Raw genomic sequence first — 12,829 nt, forward strand, 5'->3', positions numbered from 1 at the left:
TCCATAAATAAAGATAGAGCAGATGGAGATGAAAAAGAAGTAAGCGGGAGAAAAAAAATGCGCAGAGAGTTCAAAACAGCTCATCAAAATACAAACATCTCTATATATCTGCCGTGGCAACCGGCTCCTGCTTCATTATATTAATTTGCGAGCGTCGGGCTGAAATGACACTGTATGAAAAATGGCTGGAAAATTTAAATGATACAAACTCATCCTATTAGCTGTGAAACATTAAAAAGCAAACAGCCCCCTCTGCATCCTGCTAATTTGTCTTGGGATGAAAAGTGCTTGATGGATGAATCTTACCTTATTCATAAGTGAGGATAAAAGAGACGTATTTCCGGGCACCGGGTGTCCATTTGATTCAGTGCTGGAAGACGCAAAATGAACAGTGTTTAGGCCAGATTTGCATGAGAACAGTTAATATTATAATTTATCTCAGATTGTGAATATACAATGAAGAAAAAGGCAAAAATGAAATGTAGTGTGCTGTTGCATTGAAAACCAGGGGGCTGAAAATTAGGGTTTATGCAAACACACTTTCATGTAAATAAATGAATGTGCAAACATGTCATGCTTCATACTTGACAGGCATTGTGAAAAGAGGGGGAAAGAAACATTAAGGGAGAATTTTTGCATTTGTATGATAGATTTCTTTTAAAGGAGGGGAGAAAGAGGGAGAGTGTAAATCTTCCTCCTTGATCACTCCATAGTCCCACCTTGTGAAGGGGGTTTTAACAAGAGCACTCACACTAATTAACACAATACAGCATTATTTCAGAGATAAATCACACTGGCTAAGCCAAGAGGGGGGCTGGGCCCAGAGTTTAATGGTATACCTGTGGTCTTTCTTGCTCAGGTCCAGACTGTGCTCTTGCACAGAATCTTGGGAAACCCCTGAGGTGCTGTCCACAGGTTCCTGTTTCACTTCAACCGGATTAAACGGGCCTGATTGAGATGGCTGCCCAATCCCTGAGGAGAGAGATGGAGAAAACAAAGTTATTGTTGGTCTGCATTATTGCACTGTGATGAGATTCAATCTGACTTCTGTCCAGGCCAAGGAGAAGACCAGGAGTGATAATTATTGCAGAATTATGTCACGACGTCAAGGCGTTTAAATGTTGATTGAGCAGCAGAGGGAATGAGGGAAAAATACTTTTTTCAGCAGCACTTGTCACAACTCATTTGTGGGTCTGCCTCTTAACTGGTCATTAAGAGGCTAATGCTGAGGGAAAGTGGCAGATTCAGACTGCACCCCCCACCCCGCCCCCCTTCATTGCCACGTGTCCTTGTTGGCCTGACGACGGACGGCAGTCGATGCTGCTGAGCATGCCCAAAAGGAACATCTGTTTGTCCATCAGATTAGAGGTGACAGCCAATCAGATCAGTCCATATAGCGTGACCTCTCGATCGGATTTTCAAAATAGGTATTCAGAAGATGGGGAGAGTGAAGACAGCAGAGACCAAGGAGGTGGTAACAGATAAAGAAGGTGGGGTGGACTGATGGCAATGCAACCTGGCTTTTCCTCCAATCCCCAAATGATTGAAATATTAATTTGTCTTCAGGCTATGCAGAGAAAGCCAGGCTTTTGGTAGGCAGTAAGTGATATTTTATAATAAAAAAAAGAGATGGAGTTCTAGGCACAAGCTGAAAGAAGTGCTGAGTGCATTAACAGTGATAGTGTGCATGGGGGGTGGGGGGGGGGGATGAAGATTAGTGAAAGCTATCGCCCGACCTGCCCTTGGCCTTCAGTTTGGAGGATGTTTACCCATGTGAAAACACAGGAATACCCCCTACAACACAATGCCTTGGGTCACAACCACATACACCCACATAGAAACATGGACTTTATAAGACTCAAGTGCCATTCCTGATGACTTGACTGTGTGCTTGTTACAGTTACACAGTGGAGGAGGTAAAATAATGACTCATTGTGATGTGTTGGCTTTAGGCATTTCACATCCTAACAAAGCCAGAAGGGTTAGTTCATACCAGCCTTGCTTCACCCTATTTTGAGTATTCTGCTGTGTGTAATGCTCATTTAACTAATTACTGTCAGTCTTTTCGCCTAAAACTACTCAGTTAGTCCATCTCCATTCAGCCAAAATCTGCAGTCAGTATACATGTAGCGTGTAGTAAGCCATTATGATGTTAACCTCACAGACTGTCCTCAAATGACTACACTGTTAAGTTGGTCTTAGCTGGTTTAAGATGGTCTAACAGCCCAAAATGATGACAAGTGCCCAAAACCACTCTAAAACTGCTGCTTTATACAGGAAGAGCCTTGTCTAAGCTATATCACTTTCTTATTCTTTCTTCTTTTTTTTGTGGCGATAAACTGCCTGGTGTTAACAAGGGACATTTTAATAATGACCATGTGAGAAGAGAGTCATTAAATCTTTAGCTTTGCAGTTTCTATGACAAAAAAAAAAAAAATCGCAGACGCTCTAAGAGAGCATGAAAAAAAAAAGCCTACGTGTGCTCACAAAGCTGTGTTTTCTGGAAATAATCCAAGAATAATGTTGTACTGTGTAATTACCTCAACAAAGTTACTGAACTCGTAAAAGATCACTTGTACTGGGTGTCTAATTAGCGAACCCTTCAGATTTCAGGATCTTCAGAAACACTCTGGTGGGAGTCTTGGATAAAACAGTGAACATTCAACATTCAGGAAATAGAGCCACCTGAACAAATTAGCACATGATTCTTCTCATACGGAAAGACAGAGACGTGTTTCTTGCAAAACTGCCCCTTGACTAAAAGAAAGAGTTTGAAAAAAAACCGAAGATGTATGAAAATAGCCGCAGTAAACATCGTTCTCTGCTTTCTAATGCTGAGCTCTGACCACATCCTCTTCACATTTTACCAAAATGTCCTGTTCGTACATCTTTTCTGAGCAAACGTGTAAAATTAGCAATGCCACATTTTGATCTGCGCTCTCAACTGTGTATAGTGTTTTTTTCTACTTTTCTTCTATTTCCTCTCTACTTTTCTCAAAAGTACCAAACTTAAACACAAGATGCACATACACAAGAGAACTATAACACTGTGTTCATTTCACTCTCCTTCGACCTTTTGTAGGGCAGTCGGACCCCCGTAACCAGCTAGCCAACCTTGCCCCAAGATATACTTCTCTTTGACTTCTCTGGGAAGATCTGAGATACCCTTAAGTCTCTGCTTGCTAAGAGGCAATAATAAGGCACAGGTAATGCTGTGCAGTCTTCTCTAAGGATTTGCTACAAATATAACAGCAGACCCCAATCTATAACCCAGCACTCTGAGCCTGCACCAGACTCCATTTATCCCTGTACAAATACAAACAAAAATAGTACTAAAAATATCATGGTACTGGCATAGTTGGCACAACGGTAATACCATGTTTCTTTGAACATGTACTATAGCAATAATATGGTTTTGTGGACATGGAAATACCATGTTTTATTTTATTTTTTTACATGTATCATTGGCACATGTTTTTTGAGGATGAACTTTAGTGGTACTATGGTTTTGGACCTGGTGCCATGGTAACACCATCTTTTTTTTTAGATGTGCCATGGTAATACCATGTTGTTTTTACATCTAACATGGTAATTCCATGGATTTGTGGGCATGGTACCATGTTAACCCCATGTTTTGTTTTGGCTATAGCAATACCATGTTTTACATAGACATGTACCAATTAATTCCAGGTTTATTTGTGTTTGTACAATGGAATTACCATGTTGTTTTTTCATGTACTGTACCATGGTAGTACCATGATATTCTTTAAAATACCTTGAGGTACTATGTAAATACAATGGTACATCAATATGAAAATAATTTCGTTCCATGGCATATCTTTCAGTACAATATCAAAGTACCATAATATTACCATCTTAAAGCATCACTGCACACCACTATACCGAAACAGTGCTTTTTTTTGTATATGAACTCATTTACTCAGTGGCCTAAAACATCTGCAGATTAAAGACTAAATTAGTGTTTTCATACAGACACTGAAAATTGGGAACAAGTTATCATCCCACATACACACAAGCCCAAAATACACACAATCACACACATGCACACATGTATGCACACACATCTCCCTCTCTGGAGCGCTGAGTCATTTCTGCTTCAACAGTTTCTGATATTTCTTCCTCTATATCAGAGTGCATATAAAAAGCTGCTTTGTACCTCCGATTTCTCAACTTAATATTATTCAGGCTCCATTTGGTTGGAACGAGTGCACGCTCAGATAAGAGGCCGGTGATGAGGAAGCGTGTAAAACACAGGCCCCGGGATCCTCCTGAGAATGCTATTAGAGGCAGCTGTACAGAGCCCACTCACTAGTTCAGCACTTATCTGTTAATGGATTGTGGATATCATGACAATGATCACTGCAATAACAAGACAAGAGCAGCAAAACAGCCCCTTAATATTTTGCCCTAATCCTGAAATCACAGATTTGTGTACTGTCTGTGGATAGCATGAGCTGATGACCTGAAAGTGCCCTTTCACCGATGAGTAGGTATGAAGAAAAGAGAGAGAGAGAGAGAGAGAGAGAAATAGAGATGTTAACCCAGAACTCATGTTCTTATGATGACCCTATTGAAAGACCAGCATTTTTGTGATTCTGGTCTTTTTAATTTAACTTTCTCCCCAATTTGGAATGCCCAATTCCCAATGCTTTCTAAGTCCTCATGGTGGTGTAGTGATCGCCTCAATCTGGGTGGCGGAGGACTAATCTCAGTTGCCTCCCAATCTGAGACTGTCAATCCACGCATCTTAACACGTGGCTTGTTGAGAGGGTTACCATGGAGACATATTAGTTGCTTAGGAGACCTGGCTGGAGTCACTCAGCACACCCTGGAATCAAACTTGCGACTCCAGGGGTGGTTGTCAGCATCTTTACTTGCTGAACTACCCAGGCCCCCGAGATTCTGGTGTTTGATGTTTTAGATGCTGGTGCACAGCATGGGATGCTGGAATGCTGATGCCCCAACCAACTTCTTAACTACAGGGTTTCCACACATTTTGACCAATTAATTTCCATGACTTCTCCATTATTGTTTAGTAATTTAATAATCCAACAGGTAGACCAGCACTAACTAGCACAAACTAACCTGAACCAGAATGGAAACCCACCTGGCTTAAGCTGTACGGAAAACTGATCCTTTGGCAGTATCTTTCTCTTTATAGTTTTATATTTTTAATCATTCTCCTGAGAACTGGGTGGGTGGATCCTTATACTGTTGTATTTTGTATTATAACTGCAGATAATGACAATTAGAATATCTAGATGATCATGAGTTGATACAATACTAGAGAAAGATGAGATAAACTAACCTGCATCCAGGTTACTTGAGGCCTTCAGGGCAGCAGCTGCCAGTCTGGCCATCATGGGTGATATCAGACCCTTGCTGGCCGAGATCTTCTCCATGATGGATGATGCAGCAAAGGAGGTTGGAGTAGAAGCTACAGTAGCAGCAGCTGGGTCACCAGGTGGGGTTGAGTTCTGGGGTAAAGAGTCGCTGGGCATGGAGTGAGTCCCGGATGTGACGGCAGAGATCAGGCCAGCGGCAGAGGGCGTGAGCGACATGGGCATTCTGGGAATGAGAGGGAAGAAAGGGTTGGAAGCTCCTCCCAGGGCACTGTTGGAAAGAGCCAGAGCCATGGGCACGTTGCTTGGCAGAGCCTGGGAGAGCAGGGTGGATATGCGGCTTGCTGGGGTAAGAGCGGTGGTGGGCTTGACGCTGTGGCTGGAGGACATGGTGGTTGTTGGAGTGGGCAGCATGTGTGGTACAGTGGAGGACTGCTGGTTGGTTGGAGAAGCACTTAAGCTGGAATTCTTGCTGCTAATGGCGGAGAAGTCCATGAGGTCATCGTTGCTGGACTCTTCCTGTTCCTCTTTGGGCAATAGGAAGGAGGAAGTGAGACCCATCACGCCTGATGATCTGATGTGGCGGCGCTCGTGTTTGCGCTTGTGTGAGGTCATCTGGCTGGTGGAGGTAAAAGTGAAGCCACAGCCCTGACGGATACAGTGGAAATGGTTGGTGGCTTTGCTGTAGACACAGCCTTCGTACTTGCATTCCTCGTATTTGTAAAACTTCTTGAAGCCATCCTTGGCGTAAGCATCATCTTTGATGTGATAGCTCTTGTGCTTCTCGATGTCACACTTGTTCTTGAAGGTGAAGGTACAGCCTGGGCGCCTAAATTTCACAGAGGTGGAAAATGGAAAGATTAAACTCTAAAATCCCTATTACACACATTATTGGGACTTAGACCTGTTATTGGGACTAAGTTGCCACCCAGGTTACTTAAAAAAATTTAATAAATAAAAAATTAATATTTACTTCAATTCGTTTTTCAACCAATGTCTTTAGTTTTGTTCAATTTTAAGTTTTCATTTGTTTTGCGCTCATTTTTTCAGTTTATGCAAATGTTTTCAAATCAACAGTTTCCATCTAAGTTTTAATGATAATGCTATCTGCCACCATACCTGCAGTGGAAGTGGGTGGTCTTTTGCCCGTAGAACTGACACCCAACCGTCCCACAATCTTCTGTGGCACGAAACCTCTGGAAGCCATCATTGATCAGCTGTGCATTTTTCTTATGGAAGTTCTCATGAGTCATGACATCAGAGGTGCTTGTGTACACCTTGTTGCAGCCCACCTGGCAGACAGGAAATTAAAAAAGCGCTTTCATGAGACAAAGTATGAACAATACTTGAAATAAACACCACGTGTGAGTTTCAGTTTGTTGCACAGGATGAAAAATATTCAGTATGAAAACAGTGGCTCGGCGCTCAAACTCTCATAGTCTGCCGGGACACGAAAACAACATCTCAGAGATGTGACACAAAAATAGCTCAGTTTGGCAATGAACTCAATGTGGGGAGCAAAAGAAGCAGGTGACCTAAAAAAATGAACAGGAAACATTTTCTCAAGATCTGAGCATTATTAAAAATTTACTCCTTAGACAACTATAACAACTAAAATATAAAAAACAAACCCTTTACCCCAAAACAAGTGTGCGGTTTATGAAAACAGCTTCAAAGAGATAAAAGAAAGGACAATTTTTTGTGATATGCAATATACAGCATGCAGAAGACAGCTTGCTGAGGTGGCGTGTGGTTTCAACCTTCTTCCATTTAAGGTTTAAAGTCTATTTTAGAGTCAGTGTCTCTGCTTTAGTCTAAAGAGTGGTAGAGTTAGGAGGGTCATTCAGGGAAACTGTCACTTTCTTTGGTTTGAAAGGTCCTGTTACTCAACAGCAGTACTCAGGAGCCCTCTGGACAGCAGAGGAACATAAACTAATGTTTGAATTAAAACCAGCTATTGTATATTATCTCTGGCACTTTTCATCCATGCAAACAGGGCAACGATATTATATATAAATAAATATCTCAAGCCAGCGCCACTGTTCCTAGCAGCGAGAACAGCACTCGGCTCAGTGACACCTTGAAAATACGCAGATGTAAAAAATTAAACATCTGGTGGGAAATGATCTTCAGCTCTCCACTTGGTATTAAAAGATGAAAAATGTTGAGTTTATATAAACTAGTTTATCCATGCCAGTTAAGGAGTGAGGGAGAGAGGGCGAGGGGAGACGAGGGCCACATCCTGTTCGTCCTTATTAATTTTAGTTTTATTTACTTTATGACACCTTCTGTCTCATGAACAAAAACAATGCTCTTAAATGGTCATATGGCCTAGAGAAAAAAAAGTAGAAGAAATGTAAAATCCTTTTAAAGTTAACCCGAAAGCCAAAAGATTGTCAGAAGTTTCAGAATATGCACTGGTGTCCCACCACCTCCCTGTTTCCCTTTGGAAATCTCCATGCATTTTATGTCACTAAGAGGACAGAAAAAAGTTTAGGTTACCTACTCACTAGAGAAAGGTCAGATGGTGCATTTGAAAGATATGAGTGTGCAAAATTAGTTTTGAAGGAAAGAACCAGGCCAGTTTAAAACCAAGCGGGAATAAAGCTAATTGGATTTTTTAAAGCACAACTGAACCCGCCTCTTTGAAGTTATTATTGGTCAACAGATGCCTACATCAGTGTGTTGCAGCAAAAGTTTACACTTTTCTCAAATTTGATTGCCTGATGGAGCGTCAGTTTCGCAGTTTTGCGTCAGTTTTTATCTTCGTCCTTGCAAATCAATAGATTTGCCGCATCTTATTAGATCTATTTCTTCAAATTCTTCACAGTTCTTTGCAAGTTTTTGCATATGTCTGTATAAGGGTGAATGTGCTTTTTTTAACTAGGGGTTTTTGCTGTGGTTTACCTGCATGCAGTGGTAATGGGTGCTCTTGCCGTTGAGATGGCAGCCGTGGTAGTAGACACTGCAGTCATCCAATGGGCTAAAGCGCATGAATCCATGCTGCAGGGAGTTGTCCCTCTTCTTATGCATGTTATAATGCCTTATCACATCCTGCTTACTGGTGAATCTCTGTAAACAACATAGACACAGAGTCCATAAGGTGGGGGAGGTGGTGTGTTCTGTAGGAAACCAACAATGAGTCACTTTTTTACTCTTGCAACAGCATTGCGGCCAATTGCAGCCAGGTGCATGTCACTAGTGATCATTGCAACAGGTATCGAGCAAATTCTATTGTGCTACTCACTTAGGAGGGCACTTAGATGTGTGCTCTGAAGGGTGCTGGGCATTACTGTCTGATATGTGAACAAAACTAAATAAATCAAGAAACAAAACTAAATGAAACAAAACAAAACAAAAAATGTAAAATTACCTCAGATTACTTTTTTAAATAAATCGCAAGGACGCGCGCCACTCAGAATAATTGCAAACGGCAAAATAACTTCCTTAAAGTGACCTTCATATGTACACTTTGGCCTTGTGACGGGATTCAGTTGTTCACTTTTTTATTTGGTACGATCCTACGACCCTTCAAAAGAGCAAAAATGCCAAACCAGTCAATGTATAGCACTTACCATGGCTCATAGATGACTCATATTGAAACTACCTGAGCTGGAACTTCTGTGCACCCAATGTATAGAATTATGAATCATATATGACTTGAATATGTAGTGCTTTTCTAAGCTCAGCTGATATTTGTCTCTGAGCTACTAACAAAGGTTCCAGAGCTAGCGTGTTTATTACTTTTTTACTGCGCCATTTCTAATAAAGATCACTTGACATGCAGAGATCACAGTTGCGATATTCTCAAATTCTGAAAAATCATGTTCCGTGAAGATGGTTTTCGAAAGAGCACAGGGAAAAGACAACAAACAAATAATCAAGGCAATCTCTTTTAATTCCCTGTCTTAGATATGATTCCATTTTAAGTATAAAAGCACAGTTTTGTGTGGGGTTAGACAATAATAATGAGGGAATATGCTAAAAACCCCTCCTCAAAATGAAAATCTCCTACACAATGGAGCATTCTCAAGGAAAAAATAAGCAATGTGGAAAAAAAAACCTTACTGCATCCAAATCTGCAGTAATTAGGCTTGAGCTAATATTACAGGAACTGAAACAAGAGTAGCTGAAATCAATGAGTCTCTTCTAACTTAAATCTATATTTTCTACATAAATGAGCAACAAGAGAGAAAGAAAATATGACAGAAACGTCTAAAATACAAAACCTCATTACAAATATATCAGGCTCATCTTACAGGCAAAACATTTGTAATATTTGTATTCTTATAAATCTAGCGTATATATATATTGCCTCACATTTTATTTCCTGTTACAAAGTGTATTTATATAATATATGAGCCCATGTAGAACAAACAGTGATGACAGGTATTTGGGATGTCAAAAAAAAAAAAAACAATACTCACCCTCATGTTGTTCCAAACCCATATGATTTTCTTTTTTTTCCATGGAACACAAAATTAGATGTTAGCAGAATGTTAGACCGATAACCTCAGTAACCTTCACTTTTATTGCATCTTTTTCCATGCAATTAAAGTAAAAGAACTGAGACTAACATTCTGTCTAACATCTCCATTGTGTTCCACATTTTGTGTTCATACAAGTTTTGGAACAACATGAGGGTAGGTAAATAATGGTAGTTTTAATTTTTGGGTGAACTCTACTTTAAAATTATCTATTTTGTAAGCATAGAGATAATTATTTAAGCTCTCAAGTTTCTTTTTTATTTTATAAAAAAAAAATTATGAGGGATCCCTTAACTCTTATCTGGAGCCCACTCCAGTCCCCCTCAATTCAAATACTTGTCAAGAGTCAATGAATGCTCAATGCAAGTCCCAAAAACAGACAGCTTCAAAGGGAATTTTTAGTCAGCTTTTCTCTATCTTGCCATGACAGTTTGAGGAATTGTTCTTGAATAACAAGAGGCAGCCTGCTGGGCTGAATAAGTCTCTATTATATGCAACAGCTTCCCTGTCATCTTCCGCAGGATTCCTGCATGTTTATAATGAAAAATGTAATCAGATGATTAAAAATGAAGTGGGAGATTATGACTAGAGAGGGTCTGATAGAGGAAAGACTGAGCAGCTCTCAGTTACGACAGGATTTTTGATGTCTTCGACAAATGTGCTTGTCTTGGCCTGCTCTTTTCCACCATATGCGCATGATCCATGGCTGTCTGTGTTCAAATCTGCTTAATGCTGATTTTGCTGTGCTAAACATGACAACTCTCGGGACATGGATCAGATTAATAATGTGAAAGGGGATTATGATTGGCCCAAGAGTATTAGCAGATGTCCTTAGGAGAAAAAAAAGAAGGCATCATTTGAAAGTATTTACCATTAACCAAAAAAAAAAAAAAAAAAAAGGAGAGGCAATTGTCTGTCTGATTGTGCTTTGAGAAATAGCCCTCATCTATCTTAGCCTGTTTAGCCAGTACACAAAAGATAAAAGCCTTGTCCATGATGTTTTTTTTGTGTGTGTTTCCTTGAATGTACCCTGATACATTGAAATCATTTCCTCTAACAGTTATCTTCCTCTCCTGTTAGGATATGATGGGAAAAGAGTGAAGGTGAGCTTCAAAACGGTGTTGTGACACACTCAGTGTTATGTTGTTGTTCAGTTTTTAAGCAGTGAGGGATGAATGTTTAGGGGCGTTGAACCATGGCTGTTAGACTGCAAAATTACCTCTCTGATCTCATTTATCATCAAAGTGGAGGAACAGATGCTTACAAAAGTAAAACTTGGGACCTTTTCCCATCTTTGTTTATAGTGAGAGAGTTTTTACTAATACCTTTGATCAAATGTAAATCTTATATGTGGATATGCAGCATACTTCTGAAAGTTACCTGTGGCTATGGTCCAAAATCCACTTTTGGCCACACAGGGCAATGGTGGCTGAATTGAGAAAATTTACTGACCAAAAATATTTCATACCGGCCATGATATACAGAGCCATACCAAATGTACATGAGATGAAACTAGGTCAAAATAATTTTGACATCATATTATGAACATCATTTCTTATGGTATTGTCTGGGTGGCTTAATGTAAATATTATTCCACATATGTGGCACAAGGTATGCTATGTGCTATAACTAGGAGTCCTTGATCAAAATACGATTATTAAAAGTTGCATTATGAACTAACACAACTAACATTGAACAATATTTTAATCTTGATTAATATTAGTTTATAAAAATACAATTGTTCATTGTTAGTTGTTCATAATGCATTAACAAATGTTAACATATACAACTTTTAATGATAACAAATGTATTATTATGTTGGAATTAGTATTAACCAAGGTTAATACATACTGGAAAAGTGTTACTCATTGTTAGTTCATTTTAACTAATGTACAGTAGCTAAATATTGTTAAGAATACAACCTTATTGTTAAGTGTTTTTAAAAGAAAAGCTTTTTAACATATTCGCATTTGGCAAGTGTTCAAGTGCCCTTCCTGTGGCTGTTGTACTCACCTGATAGTTACATTCAGGGTCCATGCAGTGATAATGCTCTCTGTACTGGTAAGCACAATGCACATGGCCACAGTGCTGGCTCCCAGAGAACCTATATGATATATAAATAAATCATATTTGTATCATTGTTAGTGTTTTGACAAAGCATTCTTAATCCTAACATTCTCATCATCACATTTATGGCATAAATGAAAACCTTTTCAGTGAATTTTCAAAAAGAAAAAAAATCTGCATGAACCAAAATTCACATTTTGAATTTCAAAATGTGGGGGCTGATCTTGAAAGGGAAATGTAACTTTTTCTAAAGTGTAACGCTTTTGAGAAATTATTATTATTATATTTATCACATAAATATTGTATTCAAATGGAATAAATTCGCTATTTCTATTTCGCCTATGAAACCTCTAACAATGCAGGGGCTGATCTTGAAAGGGCAATTTAGCCTTTTATCTCCACTTGATAGATGCCCTAACACTGACTCTGAGTCATCTTCACGGAGCCCAGAGTCATTACCAAGAACTAAATACACACAGAGAATACAGGCCAAGCTTCCTCGACCATACGATTGGAATTCACTCTCCAGCCACAGCAATCTCCACCAAATTAGTTCCATTGCCTTCAAAGGCAGTAGGTAGACTCTTATTAAACTGTAACCCCCGACATAATTCACTCGTTTGCTTGTGCTTTAAGGCCTGCCAAATCAGCGCTCATCTTTCCAGGTTAACAGCCTATGCTTTAATCACGGAAAGGTTAGGCCTAATAGAAAGGTTTGAGTGTCTCCACACGGCTTCCTCCTCTTCACTCTCGTCGTCTGAATCGCCCGGTTTTCCGTAGATTGGCGGCGCTTTAAAGAGGCACATTTCCTGAGTGTTTATGGGCTGATTATAACCCTGACGATGATGACTGTTAAAAACCTCCAATTACAGCTCAAAACACACAAATAAACATTTGCACTGCCTCTGCCAA

At 39.7% G+C, this 12,829-nt stretch overlaps 1 protein-coding gene across 2 annotated transcripts in view; it reads right to left on the minus strand.

The window, feature by feature from the left end:
- Positions 1-12,829, minus strand: part of LOC127618740 (zinc finger protein castor homolog 1-like) — a 111,483-nt gene that overhangs the window by 16,445 nt on the left and 82,209 nt on the right. For both annotated transcript variants that reach the window (XM_052091360.1, XM_052091359.1), the window contains exons 5-10: positions 11,864-11,954; positions 8,271-8,435; positions 6,483-6,655; positions 5,330-6,192; positions 840-972; positions 307-370 (exon numbers count right to left, since the gene is read on the minus strand). In XM_052091360.1, coding sequence (XP_051947320.1) covers positions 307-370; positions 840-972; positions 5,330-6,192; positions 6,483-6,655; positions 8,271-8,435; positions 11,864-11,954 — 1,489 coding nt within the window. The remainder of the gene's footprint in view (positions 1-306; positions 371-839; positions 973-5,329; positions 6,193-6,482; positions 6,656-8,270; positions 8,436-11,863; positions 11,955-12,829) is intronic.

Source organism: Xyrauchen texanus, chromosome 25 (genome assembly GCF_025860055.1).
Source record: "Xyrauchen texanus isolate HMW12.3.18 chromosome 25, RBS_HiC_50CHRs, whole genome shotgun sequence".
Taxonomy (NCBI): Eukaryota; Metazoa; Chordata; class Actinopteri; order Cypriniformes; family Catostomidae; genus Xyrauchen; species Xyrauchen texanus.